At 47.5% G+C, this 24,315-nt stretch overlaps 1 protein-coding gene across 1 annotated transcript; it reads left to right on the top strand.

Moving 5' to 3' along the window:
- Positions 1-13,737: 13,737 nt before the first annotated feature.
- Positions 13,738-17,102, top strand: CD248 (CD248 molecule). The gene is made up of 2 exons (XM_087914257.1): positions 13,738-16,899; positions 16,972-17,102. Exon 1 carries the CDS (start codon positions 13,801-13,803, stop codon positions 15,901-15,903), a length of 2,103 nt encoding a protein of 700 aa, XP_087770383.1. The 5' UTR covers positions 13,738-13,800; the 3' UTR covers positions 15,904-16,899; positions 16,972-17,102.
- The last annotated feature ends 7,213 nt before the right edge of the window (positions 17,103-24,315 follow it).

Below are 24,315 nucleotides of genomic sequence, written 5' to 3'. Positions count from 1 at the left end.
CCTGGGTCAGTTCACCACGGGGACAACTCCTGCTCTGCTATTCTTTCAGCTGCCGTTATTAAATCATTATATTGATAGTCCTCGGCTTATGATAACAGTTGGGACCAGGATTTCTGTTGCTAAGCAAGCCGGTCATTAAGTAAGTCACCTCCCCAATTTGCTACTCTTTTTTGGCCAGGGGTGAATTGTTGCAGTCTGTTAAGTGGATCACTTTAAACAAATCCAACTCCACCATTGGCCAGAATAGCAAAAATGTATGGTACTCAATCGTCTGTATGTTAGAAATGTTCAAAAGAATTGGATACTTTTTACCATATGTGGTGGGCCTGCAAAAAAACACAGGTGTTCTGGAAAAAATTGGGTTATGGTTGGAGGAAATTTTGAGACTAAAAATTAGCTTTACACCAGATACCTTTTTATTAGGAATAATAACAGAGAACCTTAGCAAAGCAGATATTTGCTTAACTATACATGTAATTACAGCAGCAAGAATACTTTTTGCCCAAACTTGGAAAACAAAAGAAATTCCAAATGACAATGCTATAATAGATAAGATTTTCCAATGCCCTGAATTAGATAGTCTGACTCTAGAATCGAAAGACCAAGATAAATCAAAATATTATAAAGTATGGAAAAAATTCTACATATGGAGGGACTTGAGAAAGGAAGTCTATAAAACTGAAATTAGAATTTAAAGCGAAGTAGAAATGAGGTATATGAATATGACCTAAAAGCTGCTGATCCAGTTCTACAGAGGAGTGATTGAGTCTGTCATCTGCACCTCTATAATTGTCTGGTTTCGTTCTGCAACCCAACAAGAAAGACACAGACTTCAAAGAGTAATTAGGACTGCAGAAAAAATAATTACTACCTACCTGCCTTCAATTGAGGACCTGCATACTGCACAAGTCAAAAAGAGGGCTGTGAAAATATCTACAGACCCCTCACATCCCAGACATAAACTGTTTCAATTCCTAACCCTCAAAACGACGCTGTAGGGCACTGAACACTAGAACAGCTAGACACAAGGAGAGTTTTTTCCCGAACGCCATCACTCTGCTAAACAACTAATTCCCTCCACACTGTCCAACTATTTACAAAGTCTGCACTACTATTACTATTAACCTTCCCATCACTCCTTATCGCCCATCCCCTCCCACTTGTGACTATATGATTGTAATTTTGTCGCTTGTATCCTTACAATTATTATTGACTGTTTCCTAGTATGATTTGATATCTTATTCTACCCTATAACTATATTCTATTTACTATATACCCTATTACTATATAACTCTATGACAATTATTAAGTGTTGTAGCTGATGATTCTTGACTCTTGACGAATGCATCTTTTCTTTTATGTATACTGAGAGTATTTGCACTAAGACAAATTCCTTGTGTGTCCAATCACACTTGGCCAATAAAGAATTCTCTTCTCTTCTCTTCTCTTCTCTTCTCTTCTCTTCTCTTCTCTTCTCTCGTCTCGTCTCGTCTCTTCTTCCTTCCCCCTATTCAGCAATATCCTTATATCCTTGTATCCTTACAATTTTTATTGACTGTTTCCTAGTATGATTTGATTGCTTGTTGTACCCTATGACTATCATTAAGTGTTGTACCTGATGATTCTTGACTCTTGACTTTTCTGTACACTGACAGCATTTGCATCAAAGACAAATTTTTTGTGTGTCCAATCATACTTGGCCAATAAAGAATTCTAATTCTAATGATACAAAGCCTAAACATATAGATGTATATATATATATGTATATAAATGTTTAAATTTTATTTTGATTTTTTCAAATGTAAAATGTAAAGACTGAAATGTATGTCAAAGAAAGTCCACCACGTTCAATATTTTTAATGTTTATTTTCAATAAAAAATTAAAACAAAACCAAAAAAACCCAAATCCAACTCCCCCCATGGGTGGAATCCATCTGGGAATGGTAGTTACACATGTGTTGTAATGATGAGGCAGTCGAGTTGTTTGAGCATGAACAACTGAATCATGATGATCTTTATTAGAGTCTAGTCTTGCATTTATACACATTTTTAGTTATCCTCCATCACTGGTTAACTTTGGTTACTGCTTAACTTTCGTTACTGTTTAGCACAGTAATCCATACAATTAATTATCTCTAGTTAAAGTCTAACATATGTTTACTTCCTCTTTCTAATCCTCCTTTAGATTAGTGACTTTGTTTACCTGAGTTGTATTTGCTTGGAAACATTCTTTATCTGAGGTTTGCCATCCGAGATTGGAACATTCCTCCAATTACAACTCTACACACATGACCCCCTCCCAGCTCCACCCAGGATGCTGCCACCATCATAAATACAGGTAGTCCTCAACTTACAACAGTTCATTTAATGACCGCTCAAAGTTACAACGGCACCGAATAAAGCGATTGAGGACCGTTTTTCAGACTTACGATCGTTGCAGAATCTCCACCCCCCCTTAGTCACGTGATCAGAATTCAAAGGCTTGGCAGGCAACCGCTTCATACTTATGACCGTTGCTGTGTCCCGGTGGGGATGTCACATGATCCGCTTCTGCAAAAGCCTTCCTGGTTTTGCCTTTTGCCGTTTGCCTCCAAACGGATCCCTCTTTACCAGCAAATACAGAGCGAAACAATAACTAAAAACACTCCTTCCCCCAGGTTTCCTCTTGATTTCCTATCCTATTTTTTAAGCCCCCTAACCAGATTCAAAAACATTTACTACTGGTTCTGTGGCCGTGGCTTGGTGGGTGTGGTGAGGCTTGGTGGGCGTGGCTGGGTGGGTGTGGCAGGGGAAGGATACTGCAAAATCCCCCTCCCCACCCCACTAACCTGCTTTCCAGCTCCGTTCTCCTGTGCAGGGCAACCCAAGGAGACCCAGCTGACCAGCTCTGGGCGTGGCTTGGTGGCTTGGTGGGCGTAGCAGAGGAAGGTTACTGCAAAATGCCCATTCCCACCCCATTAACCTGCTTTCCAGCTCTGTTCTCCTGGGCAGGGCAACCAAAGGAGACCCAGGCGATCAGCTGGGAATCAATGGGAGGCAGAGACGAGATGCGGCTGGCGGGGCCAGTCAGAGGTGGGATTTTTGCCGGTTCTCCACGCTACTCAAAATTTCCACTACCAGAACTGCTCATAACCAGCTGAATCCCACCTCTGCCCCTAACTTCTGAATCCCACCTCCGCCCCTAAAAATATCAAAATAAAACAGGTCAAAAACTGGTGAGTTGCAATTTGCCTCCTGGGCCACCAGAGGGTGTGTTAAACCCCCTTTTATGAAAAAAAATAAATACATCCAGGAATAAAATTCTGTAATTTTCAGCAATAACCTTCAAGAATCGGTTGAACGAGAGGGTGCTGCAAACTTGCACCGGGGGAAAATAAAAGGGAGTTTGGGAAAAAATGGGGGCGTTTTTAAAGCCCCTCTGGGAATTTCCGCAGGCTCATTCGGTGCATCCTGTAACCTCCTGGCTGGCCACAGTTTTGTTTCGAGCCTGGAACTGGGAAACGTCCCATCTTTGAGCGTGCAACTCGGCCCTGACAATCCCAAAGGAACTGAGTATGTTTATTTTTCTAAGAGGAAGAACCAGCTTCTCCTTTTTGCTCTTGGAACACTGTGTAAAAGTCTCACTTCCCTCGGAATTTGCACAAAAAAAACCAACCCTCCAGAGGTGAAAAATTCAGCCTAACTTTCTACTCCCACGCATCCATGCAACCTCACTGTGCAAATTGCACTGATGTGTGAGGCGCATCTCAGATTCCTGACGCTGCTGTAGTCATTTTGCAGGGTTTTGTTCCTTGCTCTTCAAAGGCAGCTGAGAATTATTTGTATCCTGCCTTTATTATTTTTACAAACAATACACGGTAGCAAACCTATCCAATACACTTCTCCTGTTTTCCACCGCAACAACAGTCCTGCGAGGTGTGTTGGGCTGAGAGAGAGGGACTGTCCCAAAGTAAACAAATTGGCTTTTGCGTCTACAGTGGGATTAGAACTCACCATCTCCTGGCGATTGGCCCAAAGCAGGGGTGGGATTCAAAATTTTTAACAACCCGTTCTGTGGACGTGGCTTAGTTGGTGGGTGTGGTTTGGTGGTCATGTTATTGGCTGGGCGTGGCCAACTCAATATCACTCACATTGAGGCAACCATCTCCTCGCCTGGCCTCTCATGACTGTGGGGATGCTGCAACCGTCGTAAGTGTGAAAAACGGTCATAAGTCACTTTTTCCAGTGCCATTGTAACTTTGAATGGTCACTCCACACAAGCAAAGTACTAGCAAAGGAGGGGAAAAAAATTCCAGAGAAGTTCCAGAGACAGGAAGCCTAGTCCTGCCAAGAATGTAATAAGGGTTAACGGAGAGGCAGTTTCTGTCAGCAACACCAGAATGTTTCCTTCCTGCCTTTCTTACAGGATTAGGCCAGTAATTTCTCCTAACAACCGGTTCTCCCAACTGCTTAGAATGTTAACAACCGGTTCTAGCGAATAGGTGCGAACTGGTAGAATCCCACCCCTGGCCCAAAGTCACCCAGCTGGCTTTCATGCCTAAACTGGGACTAGAACACACTTTCTAGCCTAGTCCTTAACTTCTTGGTGAAAGAAGCCCCTCAAATATTGGAAGATGCTATTATGTCTCCCTTAGTCTAGATAAGCACCATTCCTGCAACCCTTCTTCATATGTTTTAGCCTCCATCATCCAATCCCCTTTGTCGCTCTTCTCCTCACTCTTTCCAGAGTCTTCACAGGTTCAATCGTTAGTTTAGTTTACTTGAGACTTTCAAGAAGAGATTGGACTCCCATCTGTCAGAAATGGTGCAGACTTGGGGGGCGGGGTTGGACTAGATGACCTACAAGGTCCCTTCCAACTCTGATTATCTGTTAAATCTGTTAGTTTAGTTTAGTTTAGCTTATTGTCATTGCACCTTATACAACGAAATTAAATGCCATCTCCAGTGTACATTATGACTGTGAAAATAAACACAAACACACATCCCTCACATTCTATACATTGAATTGAAAACCCCTGATATTGCATTCATATTGCACTAGACCTGCGATGGCGAACCTATGGCATGCTTGCCCCAGCCAAACTTACCTGCACTGTGCGTGCACGTGCCTCCCTGCTGATTTTTGGCTGGTTTGAGGCTGTTTTCGCCCTCCTGGAGGCTCAAGAGAAGCGTCGGCCTGTTTGGCACTTCCGGAATTTCAGGAAGGCCCGTTTTTCATTTTTGATTTCTTCAAGCCTGTTCTGTTTTTTAATTGCTGGCTGAATATAAAGACAGACAGACATACTCTACAAAGGCTTCCATACAAAGTTTCTTTATTGGGTCACAAGGCATCCTCAAATATAACTCACGGTTATGTCGAGATCCATCCAATGTCCGATTCTTTGCATAGTTGACATCATAGTGTAAAATTATAACGGTCTTTCATCCCATAACGATGGAGCAAAGGGTGCTGGGGTCCAAGCAAGAGTAAAGGAAACTCCCCCAATCCAACCAAGGATCAATTCAGTGACCAATCAGGATTACAGATGTGACCACCTGACATGAACTACATTTCCCATGATGCATTAACTCCATTTACCATGAGGCATTCCCTTAAGGGGACAGCTCCCAATTCTAACTTAACTATCTCAATTCCCAATTACCTATATACCGTCTGGACAGCACAAAGGCAATTACTAATTTTCCTCCAATACTTTTTTGCTTTGGCACAGGACCACCACATATGATAGTAGGTGCAACATTCTACTGTAAGTGAGGTCTTGATGTCCTTGGCCTGCGTTCCCAAGTTGCTTTTATATTTTGTGAACTAATATTAAGCATTTATCTTCATTGTAGATCACTGAAAAAGAAGTTGAAAGACCAGCCAGGCAAACTTCCTTATCTTGATCCATTTGGCTTCATCGCCTTCTCCCCTTTGTACAGGACAAATTTTTTTTTGGAGGGGAGGGCCCCAAATCCTCCCTTTTCCCTCCTCCACCTCTCCGTCCTGGGCAGATGGGAAAACTCCCGACTCGTGAAACTTGAAACCTGATTTTGGGATGCTGGAAACCGGCTGGAAAAAGCGGGCAGGAAGATCACAGTTTTCTGTGAAACCCGAAGCTCCAAACGGCAGAAAAAGAGAGACCAAACTTCATGTGTTTCTCCGTTCCAGGACTTTTTAATTTTTTTTTCACAATTTGATAATAACCTCATCGGTTTGGCCTGCCGCTAAGGGACTTGTACGATGCTTTTCTGCTTATTCATGGATGTTCCCGCACACGCTACATACTCCGAGGTGACGGATTCTTTGCCCTCACTTGAAGCCACAAATCTGAAAGGACAAACTGTTTCTTCCCTGTTTCTCCACCCCACCCTGTCCCAAAGGTGCAAGAGGCTGACTTGTTCGGATGAAATTATGATATATAATCTACATGTCTATATTTTTAAACGAGCTGCTCAAAATATGCCCCGGTGTGTGTGAGCAGCAAAACCTGATCAGCCACGTCAAAAAAAAAAAAAAGGAATCCAGAATCCAGAAAATCAGAGTTGGAAGGGACTTTGGAGGTCATCTAGTCCAACCCCCTGCTCAAATCTCGCTTTTGAGGTCAGACCCCAGAAATGGAGAAGAAAACACACACACACACACACACATTCCCAGTGAAATTAATGGGTTGCGGTTTTGGTGCGTTCCCCCAAATGGTTGGAAAATTATCAGCCATCATTCCAAGCAGTCTGGTTGTGGCTGAAGCTTTGTTGCAATCCAGCTGGGTTTGGGACTACAGCGGCTATCACTCTCTCGCTGTGGGATATGGGGACTGTCATCCCCACAGCAAAAAAGGGGAGCGTGGATAGGGAGGTCTTTGGTGCTTCTTTGGCTTTTGGCTTCGGACCCAAGTAAAAACAGCAGAATATCATAGCTGTGTAATAAAGTTAGTGTTGTGGGGGCCTTTGGGTGTCTCTAAGCTGGGTGGCTTTCTTGTAGATGTTTCATAACCCAACTATGTAATGTCATCAGTGTTGGAAGGGAGTAGGGTTTGTGGAGAGGAGGATAAGGAAGAGGAGGGAAAGGGAAAGGATAAGGAAAACGGAAAGAGAGACAGACAGAGAGAAAGAGAGAAAGAGGGAAAGGAAAGGAAAGGAAAGGAAAGGAAAGAAAGAAAGAACCCCAAAACGTGACTGAATGCACATTAAAGTCCCTTCAATGTTCATTCTTTTTCCCTCCTGCAAAATAATTTATTCTCTCATTGCTGATTTCACAGCCAACGGCTTGTTTAGCTTAAGATAGGCGCAGCCTAAAATGGCAGCTGTCAAACACGCTTCAGAAGTAGCAGGGAATGAAACAGCAGGCTGATTAAATCTGTCCTGCTTTGGAAGTAATGGTGTGTGAGCAGGAGATGCTGAGTTCAAGTTCTGCCTTAGGTATAAAAGCCAGCTTGGTGACTTTGGGTGAATCACCAGGGGATGGTGAGTTCTAGTCCCGCCTTAGGTATGAAAGTCAGCTGGGCGACCCTGGGCAAATTACTATCTCTCAGCCTAGTCCACCTCAAAGGGTTGTTGTTGTGGGGAAAATAGGAGGAGGCAAAATGTATTGGATATGTTCAGCTACCTGGAGTTACTTGTTGAAATAATAAGGGTGGGATATAAATAAATAATAAACAGGAAGGGAGGATGGAGAACAAGGGAGGAAGGAGAAAGAAAGAAAAAGAAAGAAAGAAAGAAAGAAAGAAAGAAAGAAAGAGAGAGAGAGAGAGAGAGAGAAAGAAAGAAAGAAAAAGAAAGAAAGAAAGAAAGAAAGAAAGAAAGAAAGAAAGAAAGAAAGAAAGAAAGAAAGAGCTAAAAGATAAAAGTGAATTGGAATACTATCTGGTCTGGGACGCTTGGTACAGATGGTTAGATAAAAATAAAAGTAAAGGTTAGTAATTGTGAGGTATATACGAATATCTGCGATGCTGTAACATCGCAGAGTGTGTATATATTTTTAAATTGCTGAAAAATGTTCAATAAAAATTATTTTAAAAAGAAGAAAGAAAAGAAAAAAAAGGAAAAAGGAAGAAAGGGGAAAAGAAAGAAAGAAAAAGGGAAAGAAAAGGAAGAAAAAAGAGAAATAAAGAAATAAAAAGGAAGAAAGAGAGAGAGAGAGAAAGAAAGAAAGAAAGAAAGAAAGAAAGAAAGAAAGAAAGAAAGAAAGAAAGAAAGAAAGAAAGAAAGAAAAGAAAAGAAAAGAAAAGAAAAGAAAAGGAAGGATCTGGCATGTTTCAGGCCCATTGACTGAATCCAGGAGAGGTGCCCTATTGCGATGCCAGCTCTCCAAACATCTGCCACGCTCCCTAAGATTTGAACTGCCCCCACCCTGCCCAAATCTTAGAGGAAGGTGGGGGCAGCTGTTCCAGAGGCCTGTCCTTTGGAGACCTAGCTCTTCCCCCAGACCCCAGACCCCCAGGTGGGGAGCGGGGTGCTCCTTTGGGAAACAGGAGGTTGTCCAAAGGGTACATATTTATTGCTCTCTCTCAAGCTATCCAGCCTTTGGAGTGTTTATTATAGTGTTTTTAAAGATGGATACGCAGCCCAGTCCCTTGTAAACTTGGACGGCTTTTCGACGTTTGACAAAGAAATAAATAGAAATAAACTAGGCCCAGCTGGAGGGAGCAGCAAATGGGCTCGCTATGGGGCGTATGAAATATAGCAAAGCCGCAAAGCCACTTCGAAACAAAAGGAAAATGGCTGGGCGGAGATAGGATGAAGTCTTCGAATCTTTTCCCTGGCACAGCTGGGTTTTTCCATGAATTGGTCGAAATGCAGTGCATTTGAACGCAACCAGACGGGCAAGGGAAGAGGGGCGTCCCACGCCAAAGGAATTCCATTTATTTCCTCCATGTGTCGACAAGCCCCCCTCTCCCCAAAAATCTGCCCCCCAATTTCCACCCTCCACCCACCTCGGCCCCGTCTGTCAGTCAGATTCAACTGGGAAGAAGTGTGGCTTGGTTCACATCTAAGAGGCTAAGAGAAAAACCGAGTGGTGGATTTTCGGGCTAGTCGAAATGAAAAGCCTGTAACAGAGTTGGAAGGGACCTTGGAGGTCTTCTAGACCAACCCCCCTGCTCAAGCAGGAGAAATCTCATGCAGAAGCTTTTGAGGTCAGAGCCCAGAAACGGAGAAGAAAAACACACACACACACACACACCCTTCCTGGCGAAATTAGGGGGCTGCGATTTTGGTGCTTTCCCCTAAATGGTGGGAAAATGATCCGCCATCTTTCCAAGCAGTCTGGCTGTGTCTGAAGTTTTCAATCCAGCTGGGTTTGGGACTACAGCACCTATCACTCTCTCGCTGTGGGATATGTGGACTGTCATCCCTACAGCAGAAAAGGGGAACATGGATTGGGAGATCTTTGGTGCTTCTTTGATTTTGGCTCCGGCCCCAAGTAAAAACAGCAGAATATCATAGCTGTGTAATAAAATTAGTGCTATGGGGGCCTTTGGGGGTTTATAAGCTGGGTGGCTTTCTTGTAGATGTTTCATAACCCAACTAGGTAATGTCATCAGTGCTAAAAGGGAGTAGGGTTTGTGGAGAGGAGGAAGAGTCAGGGAAAGAGAAAGAGAGAGAAAGGAAAGGGAGAGAGAGAGAGAAAGAGAAAGAAAGAAAGAAAGAAAGAAAGAAAGAAAGAAAGAAAGAAAGAAAGAAAGAAAGAAAGAAAGAAAAAAAGAAAGAAAGAAAAAAAGAAAGAAAAAAAGAAAGAAAAAAGAAATGACCATCCTATCAACTTAATGCAAGAGATTAATTGAAGGGTGCTTGGTGCTCTCTGAGCTTGGTGGTTTTCTTGCAGACATTTCATGACCCAACTAGGGAACATCATCAGCGTTCAAAGGGGGTAAGGTTTATGGTGTGGAGGAGAAGGAAGAGGAGAAGGAAAAGGGAAGGGAAAGAGACTCCAGCCCCAAGTAAAAACAGCGGAATATCATAGCTGTGTAATAAAATTAGTGCTGTGGGGGCCTTTGGGTGTCAAGCAGGGAACCATTCTGTCCAAACAGCTGTCCAAACTCTTCTTTAAAAAAACAAACAAACCTCCAGTGATGAAGCACCCATAATCAGAGAAACAAAGCTTAAGAACACATAATCTAAGATTGGAAAACTAAGCAAGGAGAGAAGCAACCTAGAACTGAGGAGAAATTCCCATGACGGCGAGAACAATGAATGGCTGTCCCTCAGAAGTCTTATTGCTACTCGGCCTTTTGGCTAAGATCAAGCGTAGTATCTCCAGAAGTTGTGGATGCTCCATCACTGGAGGCTTTTAAGAAGAGATTGGGCAACTAGTTGCCTGCTTAACCAGGGGGTTGGACTGGAAGATCTCTGAAGGTACCTTCCAACTCCGATACACGGTTATTTCCTGTCAGGGAGGACAGTTAATCAGTGGAACGGCTGCCTCCAGAAGCATTAAAAACACGAAGAGCTTTTTAAGAAGAGATTGGTCAACCATTTGTCTGAAATGATATAGGGCCTCCTGCCTGAGCAGGGAGGGCTGGACTAGTTGACCTCTGAGCTCCCTCCCGGCTCTGTTCTGATTTCTTGGCTGCTCAAAAGGCACGAGGGAATTGTGTGGCCAAGGGTAAAATCTCAGAGCGAGGAGACTGGGTTCACACAATACGCTGAACTTCAAATTCTGTATTCCGTTATCCTGGGGCCGGAAGAGACCTTGGAGGTCCTCTAGTCCAACCCCGTTTAAGCAGGAGCCATCATACCAATTCAGGCCAACGGTTGTCCCATCTCTTCTGAAAACCTCCAGGGTTAGGGCACCCACAACTTCTATAGGCAAGTACGGTAGATCCGCTGGTTGATTGTTCTCACAGTCAAGAAATTTCTCCTTAATTGCAGCTTGTTTCTCTCCTGGATTAGTTTCCATTCGTTGCCTCTTGTCCTGCCTTCAGTTGCTTTGGAAAATAGGTCGACCCCCGCCCCTCTTCTTCTTTGGGGCAGCCCCTCAAATATTGGAAGACTGCTATCGAGTCCTTCTCTTTAAAAAAATAATAATAATAATTAACAGAGCCTTGCTGAGTTCATTTAAATCTTGGTTCTCTGCTTTATAATTTAGGGCATCCGCTTCCCCACCGGTTGGCGTCTGATCATATCCAGCTGATTTTACAGACTGTGATTAAATCCAGTAGCTGAGCTACATCTGGTCAGCACCGGCCACACTGTGCAAAAACTCCACTTTACAATGATGCCCCAATAATAATAATAATAATAATAATAATAATAATAATAATAATAATAATAATAATTTTCCTGCAAAGGGCTTTCTGGTTTTGTTTCATTTTTTTCTACTTCATCTCCAGTAAGCTGGAGAATTCCCTTCCAATTTCTTTGAATCCATGTTTTTCTCTGTCCTTCCCTATCTTCCTTGGCACCCGTGCCATTAAAATAAAATAATAATTAAGCAGGAATAGGTGGGAAGGCATGATCTTGTCATGGCAAGAAAAGTTTAGGATAAAATACAGTGGGCATTAGATCAAAACAGAGACAGTTTCCCAGTCTAGCTTAATCCTGGATTAATTGCCCCGAAATTAGATGTGTGCTTTAGGAGGGAAGCGGCTTTGTTGCTTAATTCTGCTGTCTTTGGGAAGGCCCACCCATCCTGCTTCCAGGGCCCTTGGTGACTGTGTAGTGCAGTTTAAATCCAAGTGAAATCTGGTCTGTTTGGCAGGGACCCAAACCAATTTCCCCAACCCGGCCAAAATATATATATATACATGGATGCGTCTCCAAATCCGAGTTCTATGCAAGAAACGGTTTATCCTTACCTAGGCGCATTGGGGTTGGATGCAGGGACTTGAGCCAATTGGGGTTCCTGGCGTCAGAGCTTGCCAAAGCAAATTGCAAAGCGTGTGTTTGTGTGTGTGTGTGTGTGTGTGTGTGTGTGTGTGTATGTGTTTGTGTTGAAAGAATCGGTCACTCTTTCAGATGGAGGGCCTGGGTTTCCTCCACTGTTTTTGGTCACTGTGACCAGAACCGATGCCCAGGTATGATTGACATGGCACGAACGCAGAGCTATGACGGCCCCGAGCCAGATACCAGGCACAGCTGATGGGATTTGCGAAGTGCAAGAGGATTTGTAGCTTGTAGCAGAGAGGAATTCTGGCAGGGATGAAGTGCAACCACAGCTTAGTGTGAAGTTAGTTTTGCGAGGTTTCCTTTAGTTTTTGTTTTGTTTTTTCAATCGTGACAACTTTAAGATGCATGGACTTCAACTTGCCAGAATGCCCCAGCCAGCATGTTTTATGATGGGTGGATTTCCACTCCCAGAATCCCCCAGCCAGCACACTTTCAAAGTGGGGGGACAGTAAACTCCACACAGAACACAGAATAATGGAGTTGGAAGGGGCCTTGGAGGTTCTCTAGTCCAGCCCCCTACTCAGAATAACAGAAAACATGAATGTTGTCTATAATTATATGTTTGCCCATATACTTAAACTATATTCAAACTACTTATATATAAATTAAAACAAACTTGACTCAAAAAAAATAAGAATACAGAATAACAAGAGTTGAAAGGGACCTTGGAGGTCTTCTAGTCCAACCCGGCGCTCAGGCAGAAGACCCTATATCTAGACCATTCCGGATAAGTCCAGTCTCTTCTTAAAAACCTCCAGTGATGGAGCACCTACAACTTCTAGTGGCAAGTTGTTCCACTGGTTAATTGTCCTCACTATTAGGAAGTTTCTCCTTAATTTCCGGCTATGCTGGGAATGTTGTTTGGAACCAAAGAACGGATGAATCAAGAAAGATTTTGGTCGTAAGTTGGGTCGCCCTTCTGTTGGCGAGGAACTACAACCAGCATGGCATCTTTGGATCCTGCTGGCTGGGAACAGAACAGGACAGATTTAGGAACAGAACAGAATAGAATAGAATAGGGTAGAATAGAATTTGAAGGGACCCTGGAGATCCTCTAGTCCAGCCCCTTGCTCAGAATACAGAATAACAGAGTTGGGATGGCTCTTGGAGGTCTTCTAGTCCAGCCCCCTGCTTAGCCAGGAGACATATACCATTCCAGACAAGAGGCTGCCCTGTGATGGACTAACCGCAACTTCTAGTGGCAAGCAGTTCCACTGGCTAACTGTCTTCCCTGTTAGGAAGCTTCTCCTCAATTCCAGGTTAGTTTTCCATCCGTTGCTTCTCTTCCTGCCTTCAGATGCTCCGGACTGAGAACAGGTTGAACCCCACCTCTCCCCCCCGCGTCTTCTTTGGGGCAGCCCCTCAACATCAGTTTCAGAAGCCCAGACCCCTCCCCACTTTCTCCCATCAAGCCCACCTGCCATCCCGCGGCAGGGGCTGAAAGGGAGCGGGGAGAAGCCCCTCCAGCTCCCAGCGACAGCGCCTTCTAGTGGTTAGACCAACAAAGGCCCGGCAGACAGCTCCGGTGGTCTAGAGGTGGAGCAATCAGGAGGCTGCGAGTTCGATCCTAGGTAGAGGCTAATATTTGGAATAGACTCTCCTGCTCGAGCAGGGGGTTGGACTAGATGGCCTCCAGGGTCCCTTCCAACTCTGTTATTCTGTGAATAGACGCTTCCACGACCCTCGAGTGTGGGGGGCGGGGGCGGGGAAGCAGGCAGCGGGCGGACCCTCTCCCGCCTTGCTTTGCCTTTCCCTTCCCTCCCTCCCCTCCCTGCGTGTCTGGAGTTCAGATCCGCGCCCTACAAGGTCCGGAGGCGGGGATCGGGGAAGCGGAGCGCCTCCTCCCCGGACGGGGAGGGGGAAGAAGGCCGGGGATGGCTGGGGGCGGGCGGTGGGTTTGTCAGAGCGCCGGAGGCCCACCGCGCAAGCACAACCATGCTCGCCCCTCGGCTGCCGCTCGGCCCGGCCGGGCTGCTGCTGCTGCTGCTGCTGTTGCTGCTCTTCCAGCTGCCGCTGCCCGGCCGGCCGGATCCTGAAGCCAGTTGCGATCCGGACGGCTGTTACGCGCTCTACTCCCAGCCGCGCAGCTTCCTCGAGGCCTGGCGGGCTTGCCGGGAGCAAGGGGGCAACCTGGCCACGCTGAAACGAGCCGAGGAAGCGGCCCAGGTGAGCCAGCTGCTGGCCGGCAGCCGCCAGCCCGGCCCGCCCCGTCTCTTCTGGATCGGGCTGCAGCGCCAGCCGCGGCAGTGTTTCCCGCAGCGGCCCCTGCGCGGCTTCAGCTGGGTCACCGGCGAGCAAGAGACGGCTTACAGCAACTGGGCCCGCGCCGTCGGGGCGGCTGCGGGAGCCGCCGGCTGCGCCGCGCCGCGCTGCGTGGCCTTGGACGACCGCGACTTCCAGTGGCTGGAAGGCTCCTGCGCGGGGCCCGTGGACGGCTACCTCTGCCGCTTCGGCTTCCGAGGGATGTGCGCCGGCTTGGAGGCCGTCGAAGAAGGGGCCAGCGTGGCCTACGAGGCTCCCTTCGGGCAGCTGGCCGCCTCTGCCTCCGCCGTCGGGGCTCCCCCGCGTTTCCTGCCCTTCGGGACCGTGGCCTCCGTGGGCTGCCCGGGCGGCTCCTCTCTGCTGTCCCTGCTGTGCCTGCAGAAGGAGGACGGGCGCGTGGGCTGGTCCAAGAACCCTCCGCTGTGCCGGGACCCGTCCGGCGGCGCCTCCTCCTCCTCTTCCTCCTCTTCTTCCTCCTCCTCCTCCTCCTCCGCGGCGGCCTCGGCTTCGGCGGCCAGCTGGTGCGAGGGAGACAACGGCGGCTGCCAGCAGCTGTGCGTGGACGAGGGCTCGGGCTACGCCTGCGAGTGCCATGCCGGCTACCTGCTGCTCCCCGACGGCCACTCCTGCGCTGCCCACGACCCCTGCCGCCACCGGCCCTGCCAGTTCGACTGCGTGGCCGAGGAGGAGGAGGAGAGCGGCGACGGCTACAGGTGCCGCTGCCCGGCCGGCTACGAGCTGGCTTCCGACGGGCACCAGTGCGAGGATTTGGACGAGTGCCTGGAAGCGCCGTGCGAGCACCAGTGCGAGAACACGGAGGGCTCCTTCCTCTGCCGCTGCCACCTGGGCTTCAGCCCCGCCGAGGACGAGCCCGGCCAGTGCGTGGACACCGACGAGTGCCAGATCCCGGGCGTCTGCCAGCAGATGTGCGTGAACTACGTGGGCGGCTTCGAGTGTTACTGCACTGAGGGCTTCGACCTGGAAGCCGACGGCATCAGCTGCAGCCCCGTGGAGGGGCTGGACGGGCCCGACGCCACCCCGCCCGAGGCCTGGCCCGACGACCCTGCTTTCCACGTGCGCTTCACCACCCGGGAGGCGGACGACCTGAGCGCCCAGCCGCCCCAGCCACCGCCGGCGGTCCGCTTCTCGCTTTTCCGCGACGGGGAGGCCGGCTCCTCGTCGGATTCGGCCGCTTCGTTCTTGTCGGTGCCCGACCGGCTGGTCTTCCCTCCTCCGGTACCGTCCACGGAGGCCCCCGAGTTCGACGTCGCGTGGGACGGCCACTTTTCTCCCCTGGAGCACGGGTTCTCCCCTCCGGGGCACCCCGAGGTCCTCCATCCCACCCCCGCGGCTTCCGATCCTCCTCCTCCTCCTCTCCCTCCGACGTCTCCTGCGGTCACGCCCACTCCGGATGACCCCGCGGACCTTCCGACTCCCCCGTCTCCCTCCCCTTCGGATGAGAAGGGGGACCCCGTCGTCGGGGGAGTCAGGGCGGCCCTCCCCACCTCTCCTCCCCCCAGCCCGGCTTCTTCTGGGGAGGGACGGCAGAGGAAGGACGACCGCTGGCTCTTGGTGGCTTTGTTGGTGCCCATTTCGGTCTTCCTGGTGATCATGTTGGCTCTGGGCATCGTTTACTGTACCCGCTGCGGAGCTCAGGCCAAAAGTAGGAGCGTCACCCAGTGTTACCGCTGGGTGGTCAACCCGTCGGAGAAAACCGCCCCGCCCGCCTCGGCCAACCGACCTTGCCAACCGGCCACTTGCCGGACCAGTGTTTGAACCCCGGAGCCGCAGCCCCGGGGGGTGGGGGTAAAGGCGGGTGGGGGAGGGAGGCTAGATGGCCTTGCTTGCTCCCGAGCCAGGTGGGCACACAAGGACCCCAAACCCTGCAAATGCCAGTGAGGGTTCCCCCCCTCCCCTTTGCCGCATCTGGGACAGCCTGCCAGGATGCAGAGAGACCCAGCTGGAGGGGCGCCCGGGGCTGGTTTCCCTCCCCCACCGCACCGCACCCCAGGCTCGGGGTGAGCCCCAAAACCGACTCAGAACTTGCTTGCTGGAGTAAAGAGACTTTTTTTGGGGGGGGGGAGATGGGGGGGGCGCAGAAGCCCCTTCCTATTGCAACGTGGCGCCCCTCCCCCCTGGCTTGCGACCCGGTGCTGCTGGAGACCCGGAGGTGCCTTTTTTTTATCCAAAGAGACTTCCCAGACAGTGGAAATGAAGGGAAAAAAAGAAAGAAAGAAAGAAAGAAAGAAAGAAAGAAAGAAATAGGTTGGTGTTTTGCCAAGCCGGGGAGGGAATGAAACCCGAGACGAATTTGTGCCGCCCTCTGCCCCCCTCCCACCCAACGCGGGTGGTTCCGCCAACCCGGGGAATGTGCTTGTGCGTGTGTGTGTGTTTTATAAGTTTCTAGTCCTCATGGCTTCGGAAGAAACCGGATTTTCCTCCTTCCCACCCTCAAAGCTTCTTTCGCACCTGGAGTCACGGATCCACGCAGAGCTCAGGATGGTTTCTCCCACTCCGGAACTTTGAAACAAAAAACAAAAAACTTTAAACCAAAATGTTTCTCGTGGAGTTACAGCCCAGTTCAATACACTTCATCGGCTGGACAAAGCGGGCCTTCCCGAAACTTTCTTTCTCTCTCTCTCTCTCTCACACACACACACACACGCACACCGTCCAATTTGTGGAGGGAACAGAGGGAGGGGCTCCGGGGAGAGCCGGGCGTCTGGGATGAAGGCAGGGCCGGCTGCCTCGTTGCAAAAAACGGAGTTGTGTGTGTGTGGGGGGACCCTCTGGATCTGCGATGTGTGTGTGTGTGTGTGTGTGTGTGTGTGGGCGGGGGGGGAGGGTTATAGTCGTTGACTGCGACCGCCGATGCGGTCTCCTTGGTGGGGTCGAAGCAAAAACAAAACACACACAAAAAAACCCCCGAATATTGTGTGGGTGCGTTTTGCGTGACAAATAAAAGGACTGGATTTTCTAACGGGCTGGAAGTTCAAACGAACAAACGGGAGGTGACCGGGGAAGAAACGCAAACTGTGGGCGCCTGGGGTGGGGTGGGGGAGAGAGAGCGGGGGGGGGGGGGGGCAACGCAACGAAGTGAATGTTCGCCTCTTTTTTTTTTTTAGCTTGAGAAAAGGTTGAAAAACGGTGCCTCCCATCTCATCCCCTGGCAAGGCACGACGGGGTTTAAAAGAAGGCAGTGCCAACTGGGTTAAAAAGACGGTGTTGCTTCAAAGGGTTGGGAAAGAAAAGAAAAAGAAAAGAAAGGAAAGAAAGGAAAAAAGAGGAAGGAAGGAAGGAAGGAAGGAAGGAAGGAAGGAAGGAAAGAAAGAAAGAAAGAAAGAAAGAAAGAAAGAAAGAAAGAAAGAAAGAAAGAAAGAAAGAAAGAAAGAAAAGGAAGGAAGGAAAGGAAGGAAGGAAGGAAAGGAAAGGAAAGGAAATAGAGAAAGGAGAGAAAGAAAGAAAGAAAGAAAGAAAGAAAGAAAGAAAGAAAGAAAGAAAGAAAGAAAGAAAGAAAGAAAGAAAGAAAAGAAAGAAAAAGGAAAGGAAGAAAGGAAGGAAAGGAAAGGAAATAGAGAAAGGAGAAAGAAAGAAAGAAAGAAAGAAAGAAAGAAAGAAAGAAAGAAAGAAAGAAAGAAAGAAAGAAAAGAGAAAGAAAGAAAGAAAGAAAGAAAGAAAGAAAGGAAAGAAGGAAGGAAAGAAAGGAAGGAATGAAAGGAAGGAAAGAAAGAAGGAAAGAAAGAAGGAAGGAAGAAAGGAAGGAAAGGAAGGAAGAAAGGAAAGGAAATAGAGAAAGAGAAAGAAAGAAAGAAAGGAAGGAAGGAAAGAAAGAAAAAGGAAGGAAGGAAAGAAACAGAAAGAAAGAAAGAAAGGAAAGAAAGGAAGGAAGAAAGGAAGGAAAGGAAGGAAGAAAGGAAGGAAAGGAAGGAAGGAAGGAAGGAAGGAAGGAAAGGAAATAGAGAAAGGAGAGAAAGAAAGAAAGATAGGAAGGAAAGGAAGGAAGGAAAGAAAGGAAAGAAGGAAGGATGGAAGGAAGGAAAGAAGGAAGGAAGGAAGGAAGGAAAGGAAATAGAGAAAGGAGAGAAAGGAAAGAAAGAAAGAAAGAAAGAAAGAAAGAAAGAAAGAAAGAAAAGAAAGAAAGAAAGAAAGAAAGACAGGTTTTATATCTGAGAGTCATGAGGACTAGCCACCTAGAGGAACACTAAAAAGTCAGCCTAAAGGGTGCAAGCTAAAAATTTCACAAGAAAGCTGGTGGTTTGTGGCCAAACATCGAACATTAGAACATTGGGAGTTGGAAGGGACCTTGGAGATCTTCTAGTCCAGCCCCCTGCTCAGGCAGGAAACCCTCTACCATTCCAGACAAATGGTTATCCAGTCTCTTGTTAAAAACCTCCAGGGATGGAGCTACCCACAACTTCTGGTGGCAAGTTGTTCCACTGGTTCATGATTCTAACCATCAGAAAATCTCTCTTGGTTTTTGAGTTGCTTCTCTCCTGGATGAGTTTCCACCCGTTGCTTCTTGCCCTGCCTCCTGATGCTCTGGAGAATAGGTGGGCCCCCTTCTTCTTTGGGGCAGCCCCCCAAATATTGTGAGACTGCTACCATGTTACTCTTCGTCCTTAACAGAAATAACAGACCAACAGAGTCGGAAGGGACCTTCGGAGGTCTTCTAGTCCAGCCCGCTGCTTAAGCAGGAGATGTCATACCAATTCAGACAAATGGTTGTCCAATGTTCTTCTCATTAGACTAGCCCTACCCAAATCCTGCAACTGTTCTTTGTTATGTTTTACCACCCAGCCCCCTCATCCTCTTGGTTGCTCTTCTCTGCACTCTTTCTAGAGAGTCTCAATATTCTTTTTTTATATATATATAATATGGTGACCAAAACTGGCTGCTCTATGCCAGGGGTGGTCTTAACTAAAGCGTTATAAAATGGAACGAACCCTTCTTGAGTCTCTCCCCATGTTAATGCAGCCTAGGATTGCAAGGGTTTAACAGATTAACAGAGTTGGAAGGGACCTTGTAGGTCATCTAGTCCAACCCCAAGCAGGAGGCCCTATGCCATTTCTGACAGAGGGCAGTCCGGTCTCTTCTTGAAAGCCTCCGGGGATGGAGCTCCCACAACTTCCAAAGGCAACTTGTGTTCCAGGGGTTGATTCCTTAGATATTACAGATTTACAGATTAACAGAGTTGGAAGGGACGTTGTAGGTCATCTAGTCCAACCCCCTTGTCCAAGCAGGAGACCCTACACCATTTCTGACAGATGGCAGTCCAGTCTCTTCTTGAAAGCCTCCAGGGATGGAGCTCCCACAACTTTTGAGGGCAACTTCTGTTCCATCGGTTGATTGTTCTCCCTGTCAGAAAATTCCTCCTTATTTCCAGGTTGAATCTCTCCTTGATTTTTGTATATTTTCATCCGTTATTCCTTGTCTGGCTTTGGAAAACAGCTTGACCCCCTTCCTCCTCTCTGTGGCAACCCCTCAAATATTGGAAGCCTGCTCTCCTGCCTCCCCTGGTCCTTCTCTTCCCTAGACTAGCCAGGCCCGGTTCCTGTAATCGTTCGTCCTCTGTTTTAGCCTCCAGTTCACAAGTGCAAAGCGTGGAGAACTAATAACAGGTTAATGGAGAAAGAGCTTGAGAATGGACAGGAAGGGAGATATAGAAAGATATCGTGTAAAGTTTGCGGTTTGAGCAATAAAGGACTATACGGGCCCAGAGGGGATTGGAAAAGCTCTGCGAAAATGCAGGGCTCTCTCTGCCAAGCCTTTAATTTTAAGATAATTAGAAGATCCTGAGGTTTCTAGAACCTTCCAGCTGCTGACAAACCCATCTTCCGAAATCTTTTCCTCCTCTGGTTGGGAAGGCAGTAGAAAGGGCTATATAAATTGCCATTCCTTGCTTTGTTTTCGGTGGTTCCTGAAGGTTTATAGGGCTGCTGCCTCCCCTTCGAAACCAGGGCTGTGGGGTGGGGGCTTAGCATTCCCCCCCCTCCCCTTCCCCATAACTTGTAAGTACAGATAATGTTTAGAAGTTTCACCAAAGCCCTTTTGGGGGTGGGAGGGGGCTGGTGTGATTGTGTGCAAAGACGTGCCAGGATTGAAGCCTTCGAGAATAGCAGGAAAATTTGCAAAACAGAAACACCTAGGCATATCCACACAGATGCTTTCACACACTTTCTCTCTCTCTCATTCTCTCTGTTTCTCTCCATGTCTCTCTCTCTATATATGTCTCTGTCTCTCTCACTCTCTCTTTCCCTCTTTCTTCCTCTTTTTCTCTCCCTGTCTCTGTCTCTCTCTCTTTTTCTCTGTCTCTCTCCCCCTCTTTTTCTCTCTTTCTCTCATTCTCTCTGCCTCTTTCTCTCACTGTCTTTCTGTGTCTCTTTCTCTTTCTTTCTCAGTCTTTTTTCCTCTTTCTCTCTCTTTTTTCTCCCTCTCTCTTTTTCCATCTCACTTTCTCTCTATTTTTCTATCTCTCTCTCTTTGTCTTTCTCTCTTTTTCTGCCGCCCTCTCTCTCTTTTATCCCTCTGTCTCTTTCTCTCACTGTCTTTCTGTGTCTCTTTCTCTTTCTTTCTCCGTCTTTTTTTTCTTTTTCTCTCTTTTTTCTCCCACTCTCTTTTCCATCTTTCCATCTTTCTCTCTTTCTCTGTCTCTCTCTCTCTCTCCTTTCCCCTTCTCTGTCTCTTTTCCTCTCTTTTTCTCTTTCTCTCTTTTTCTCTCCTTTGTCTCTCCTCTCTCTCTTTTTATTTCTCTCTATCTCTTTCTCTTTTTTCTCCCTCTCCTCTCCCCTCTCTTTCTTTCTCTCTGTCTCTGTGTCTCTTTTATCTCTCTCTCTCTTTCTCTTTTTTCTCTCCCTCCCTCTCTCTCTTTTTCTTCCTCTCTCTTCCCCTCTCTCTCTCACACACACATCAGGTTTCTGTCCAATTATTGCTGCTTTCTAGAGCTGGATACTCAGCAATAGAGGTAATCCTTGATTTACAACAGTTCCTTTAGTGACCATTCGAAATTACAATGGCATTGAATACAATGACGATCATTTTTCACACTTACGACCGTTCCAGCATCCTCGTAGTCACCTGAGTTGCCAGATGCTTGGCAACCGGCTCATATTTATGACGGTCGCAGCGTCCTGGGTGATCCCCTTTTGCAACCCCCTGACCAGCAAAATCAACGGGGAAGCCAGGTTCACTTAACAACTGCAGTGATTCACTTAACAACGGTGGCAAGAAAGGTGGGGCCAAACTCACTTAACCAATATCTCGCTTAGCAACAGCAATTGTGGGCTCCCTGGCGGTCACAAGTCGAGGACTACCTTTGCATCAAATTTTACACACCTCTCCCAGCCCGAGCTGAGTATGAATTTCCTGCACTTTTCTTGCCCGGAATCCACACATTTCCTGCTTTTTCCCCCCAGCCAGGATGCCTGCTGCTTTCAGCTTGCACGAGTCTCTGATCCTGGTTAGCAAACTAACCCCTTTTCTCTGCGCTCCCCATCTGGCCTGTGTTTGCACCTCTATAAAAAAAGGGGAAAAGGAAAAAGTTAAAAAAAAAAGGCACAATTGTCTTAAATTTCAGTGTTTCCTGACTCTGCCTGGCTTCGTCCAGCCCCCTTAGGGTGTTGGGTTGGGGGGCAGGGAAACCTCTAAATTGATGCTGGGGCTTCTCACTCCCCCAACCCCTTAAATCCCAGAATTGTTAACCCTTTGCAGGAGGGTGCAAGATGCTTTTAAAAACCCGTGGGGAAAATTGGCTGGCTCTCCATGGAGAGAAAAACCTAACTTTATTTGGGGGTGCTTTGAGAATTGGGGGGTGGGTGGGTGGGGTTCTTTTCCAGATCCTGTCCTGTTCCCCCCCCATTTCAAAAGGGAGCATTTTTAAGAGTAGGGGGCACGTCATTCTTGTACTCCCCCCATCGATGGGTTCCAATTCTTAGCATTCCTGCATCGCTCCCTCCTTCCCTCCCTTTAAAAAAACACCCCCTTTGATCACAAATTTTGCTTTTTTTCTTTTTTTTTGACTGCTTCCCAGATTTGAGTGGGGTGGAGAGTGGGATGGATAGTAGACGCCAAAGGAGGTTTTATTCCTGGATTATTATTATTATTATTAGTTTTTTTTAAAAGGGGGGGATTTTTATTAAAGAGGGGAACATGGAGAGGGAAGAGAAGGGTGATGGGCTGTGGGTTTTGCCCACCCCTAGCACAGAAAGGGTTAAATCCTGGAATGCGCCTTTTGCAGAGACTTTTAATAAAGACCAGATGGAAGAGACCACATGCTGGATGGGAGAACCCGACCCCCGCCCCACTGCCCCCCCCCCCCCACAGATCACATTAGATCAGGCGGTCCCTGGCCTCCCTCCCTGGCTCAGAGGGAGGCTCATATTCAACAGGTAGAGAGCTTCTCCGTCTTCCTATTTTGCTAAGGGTCGGGGGGGCTGAATCGGTTGAGTGGCTACCGGTCCATGTTTGAGTTCTGCAGGGGTTTCTGGTCCAAAGGGTTTCTGGTCTGAAGCAACATTGAAAAAGAAAAAGAAAAAAAAGAAGAAGAAAGACACTTCTGGGCTGGTTTTACACACACACACACACACACACACACACACACACACACACACACCCTCCGACAGAAGATAGTAAGCAAAGGAATTCATTTTGGGGGTTCAATGGATGTAACTGATAGAGGAATTGGATTCTTGCAATCGGTTGAGCTGCCTGGCAAATTGGCTTATGCATTAACTTTGCCTTTCAGAATCTATCTATCTATATATAAAAGGGAAATGCCACTCACGCATCATCACAAAATCTCCAGAACTGTAAAGCCTACAAACTTGAAATCTGGCATGTAAGTTCCTCTTGGCTTCTAAGTGCTCACTAAGAAAGGATTTTTTGAAATAACCATCAGAGAATTAGTTATTATAATTATAATTATATTATTATTATAATAATTCTCTAACCATCAGAGAATTATTATTATTATTATTAAAACGCTCTGATGCTAAGGAGTTCTACTCCCCCTCCCCACCTGAAAAGAAATCTCTTCCAAATGCAAAACGCAAGCGGAGGAGTTTCAGTTTCACAGCACCAAGCAACTTGACTACAGAACAGTTGAGCTAAGCCACGCCCAGGCTCCTTGCTGTCTCCTTCCTGCTCACACAGCAAATACTCTTTCAGTTTCCAAACAGCCCTCAACTCTCACACGCTGACAGAATGCTACTGGGCTCTTTGTTGCCCTCCATCAGCCATCTGAATTATTGCAGTCTAAATGAGCCGGCATTAATTTATACTGTAGTAGTGTCCCTTAAGCTCAGGGCCCATCAGCTAAATCCCTCCGTAGTTGGTTTTTCAAACCCTCCTAGCTAAAACTTTTTCTGAGAGGCTTCACTCCTCTTGCTAAACAAATCCTGGTGGTTAAACCCTGGCTTCAAATGCATGAAGCACAATAGGTATGCTGGGAAGAAAGGGAGGGAGGGAGGGAGGGAGGAAGGAAGGAAGGAAGGAAGGAAGGGCAACAGCCCTTAGACTTATATACCACTTCACAGTGCTTTTACAGCCCTCTCTAAGCAGTTTACAGTCAGCCTCTGCCCCCCAACAATCTGGGTCCTCATTTTACCGACCTCAGAAGGATGGAAGGCTGAGTCAACCTGGAACCAGGAGAAGGGAAAGAGGGAAGACAGAAGAAAGGCAAAGAAGGGAGGGAGGGAGGGAGGGAGGGAAGGAAGGAAGGAAGGAAGGAAGGAAGGAAGGAAGGAAGGAGAAGGGAGAGAAGAAAGGCAAAGAAGGGAAGGAAGGAGGGAAGAATATCCAGCATGGGGTGCGATTCAGATTCTGATGCCTGCACATTCTTGATTTCCTCGGCCAAAACCTCTCCCGCGTTTCCCAAGTTCTTATGTTTTCTTAACTAATCCTTGGCTGCAGTCCTGCTTTTGTGAACCCCACCGAGCTTGACAAAATCCCACCCCACCCCTGAACCTCCCCCCCAAGAAAAGGGATGCTTGGACTGGGTATCAAAGGTAATCCTTTTCCACCCTTCTTCTGGGTCTTGGCCGAGTGGAGAAGAGGGGTGGGGGGTTGTGAAAGGAAAAGCTGGAAGCGGCTGGAAGAGCTCCTGGCTTTTGGCTCCCCCCCTCCCCCCGCTTGGGGGTCTCGCTTACACCCCTCCTCTGGGCTGGGACCTGGCAAGCCCACCGTCCCACAGCT

The sequence above is a fragment of the Pseudonaja textilis genome, chromosome 16 (assembly GCF_049901715.1).
Source record: "Pseudonaja textilis isolate UNSWEBS1 chromosome 16, rPseTex1.2, whole genome shotgun sequence".
NCBI lineage: Eukaryota > Metazoa > Chordata > Lepidosauria > Squamata > Elapidae > Pseudonaja > Pseudonaja textilis.
The sequence above is the reverse complement of the archived record's forward strand: the minus strand, read 5'-3'. Positions and strand labels throughout refer to the sequence as shown.

Excerpts from the sequence above, each read along its gene's own strand:
- CD248 (XM_087914257.1), top strand. The coding sequence starts at position 13,801 with ATGCTCGCCCCTCGGCTGCCGCTCGGCCCGGCCGGGCTGCTGCTGCTG.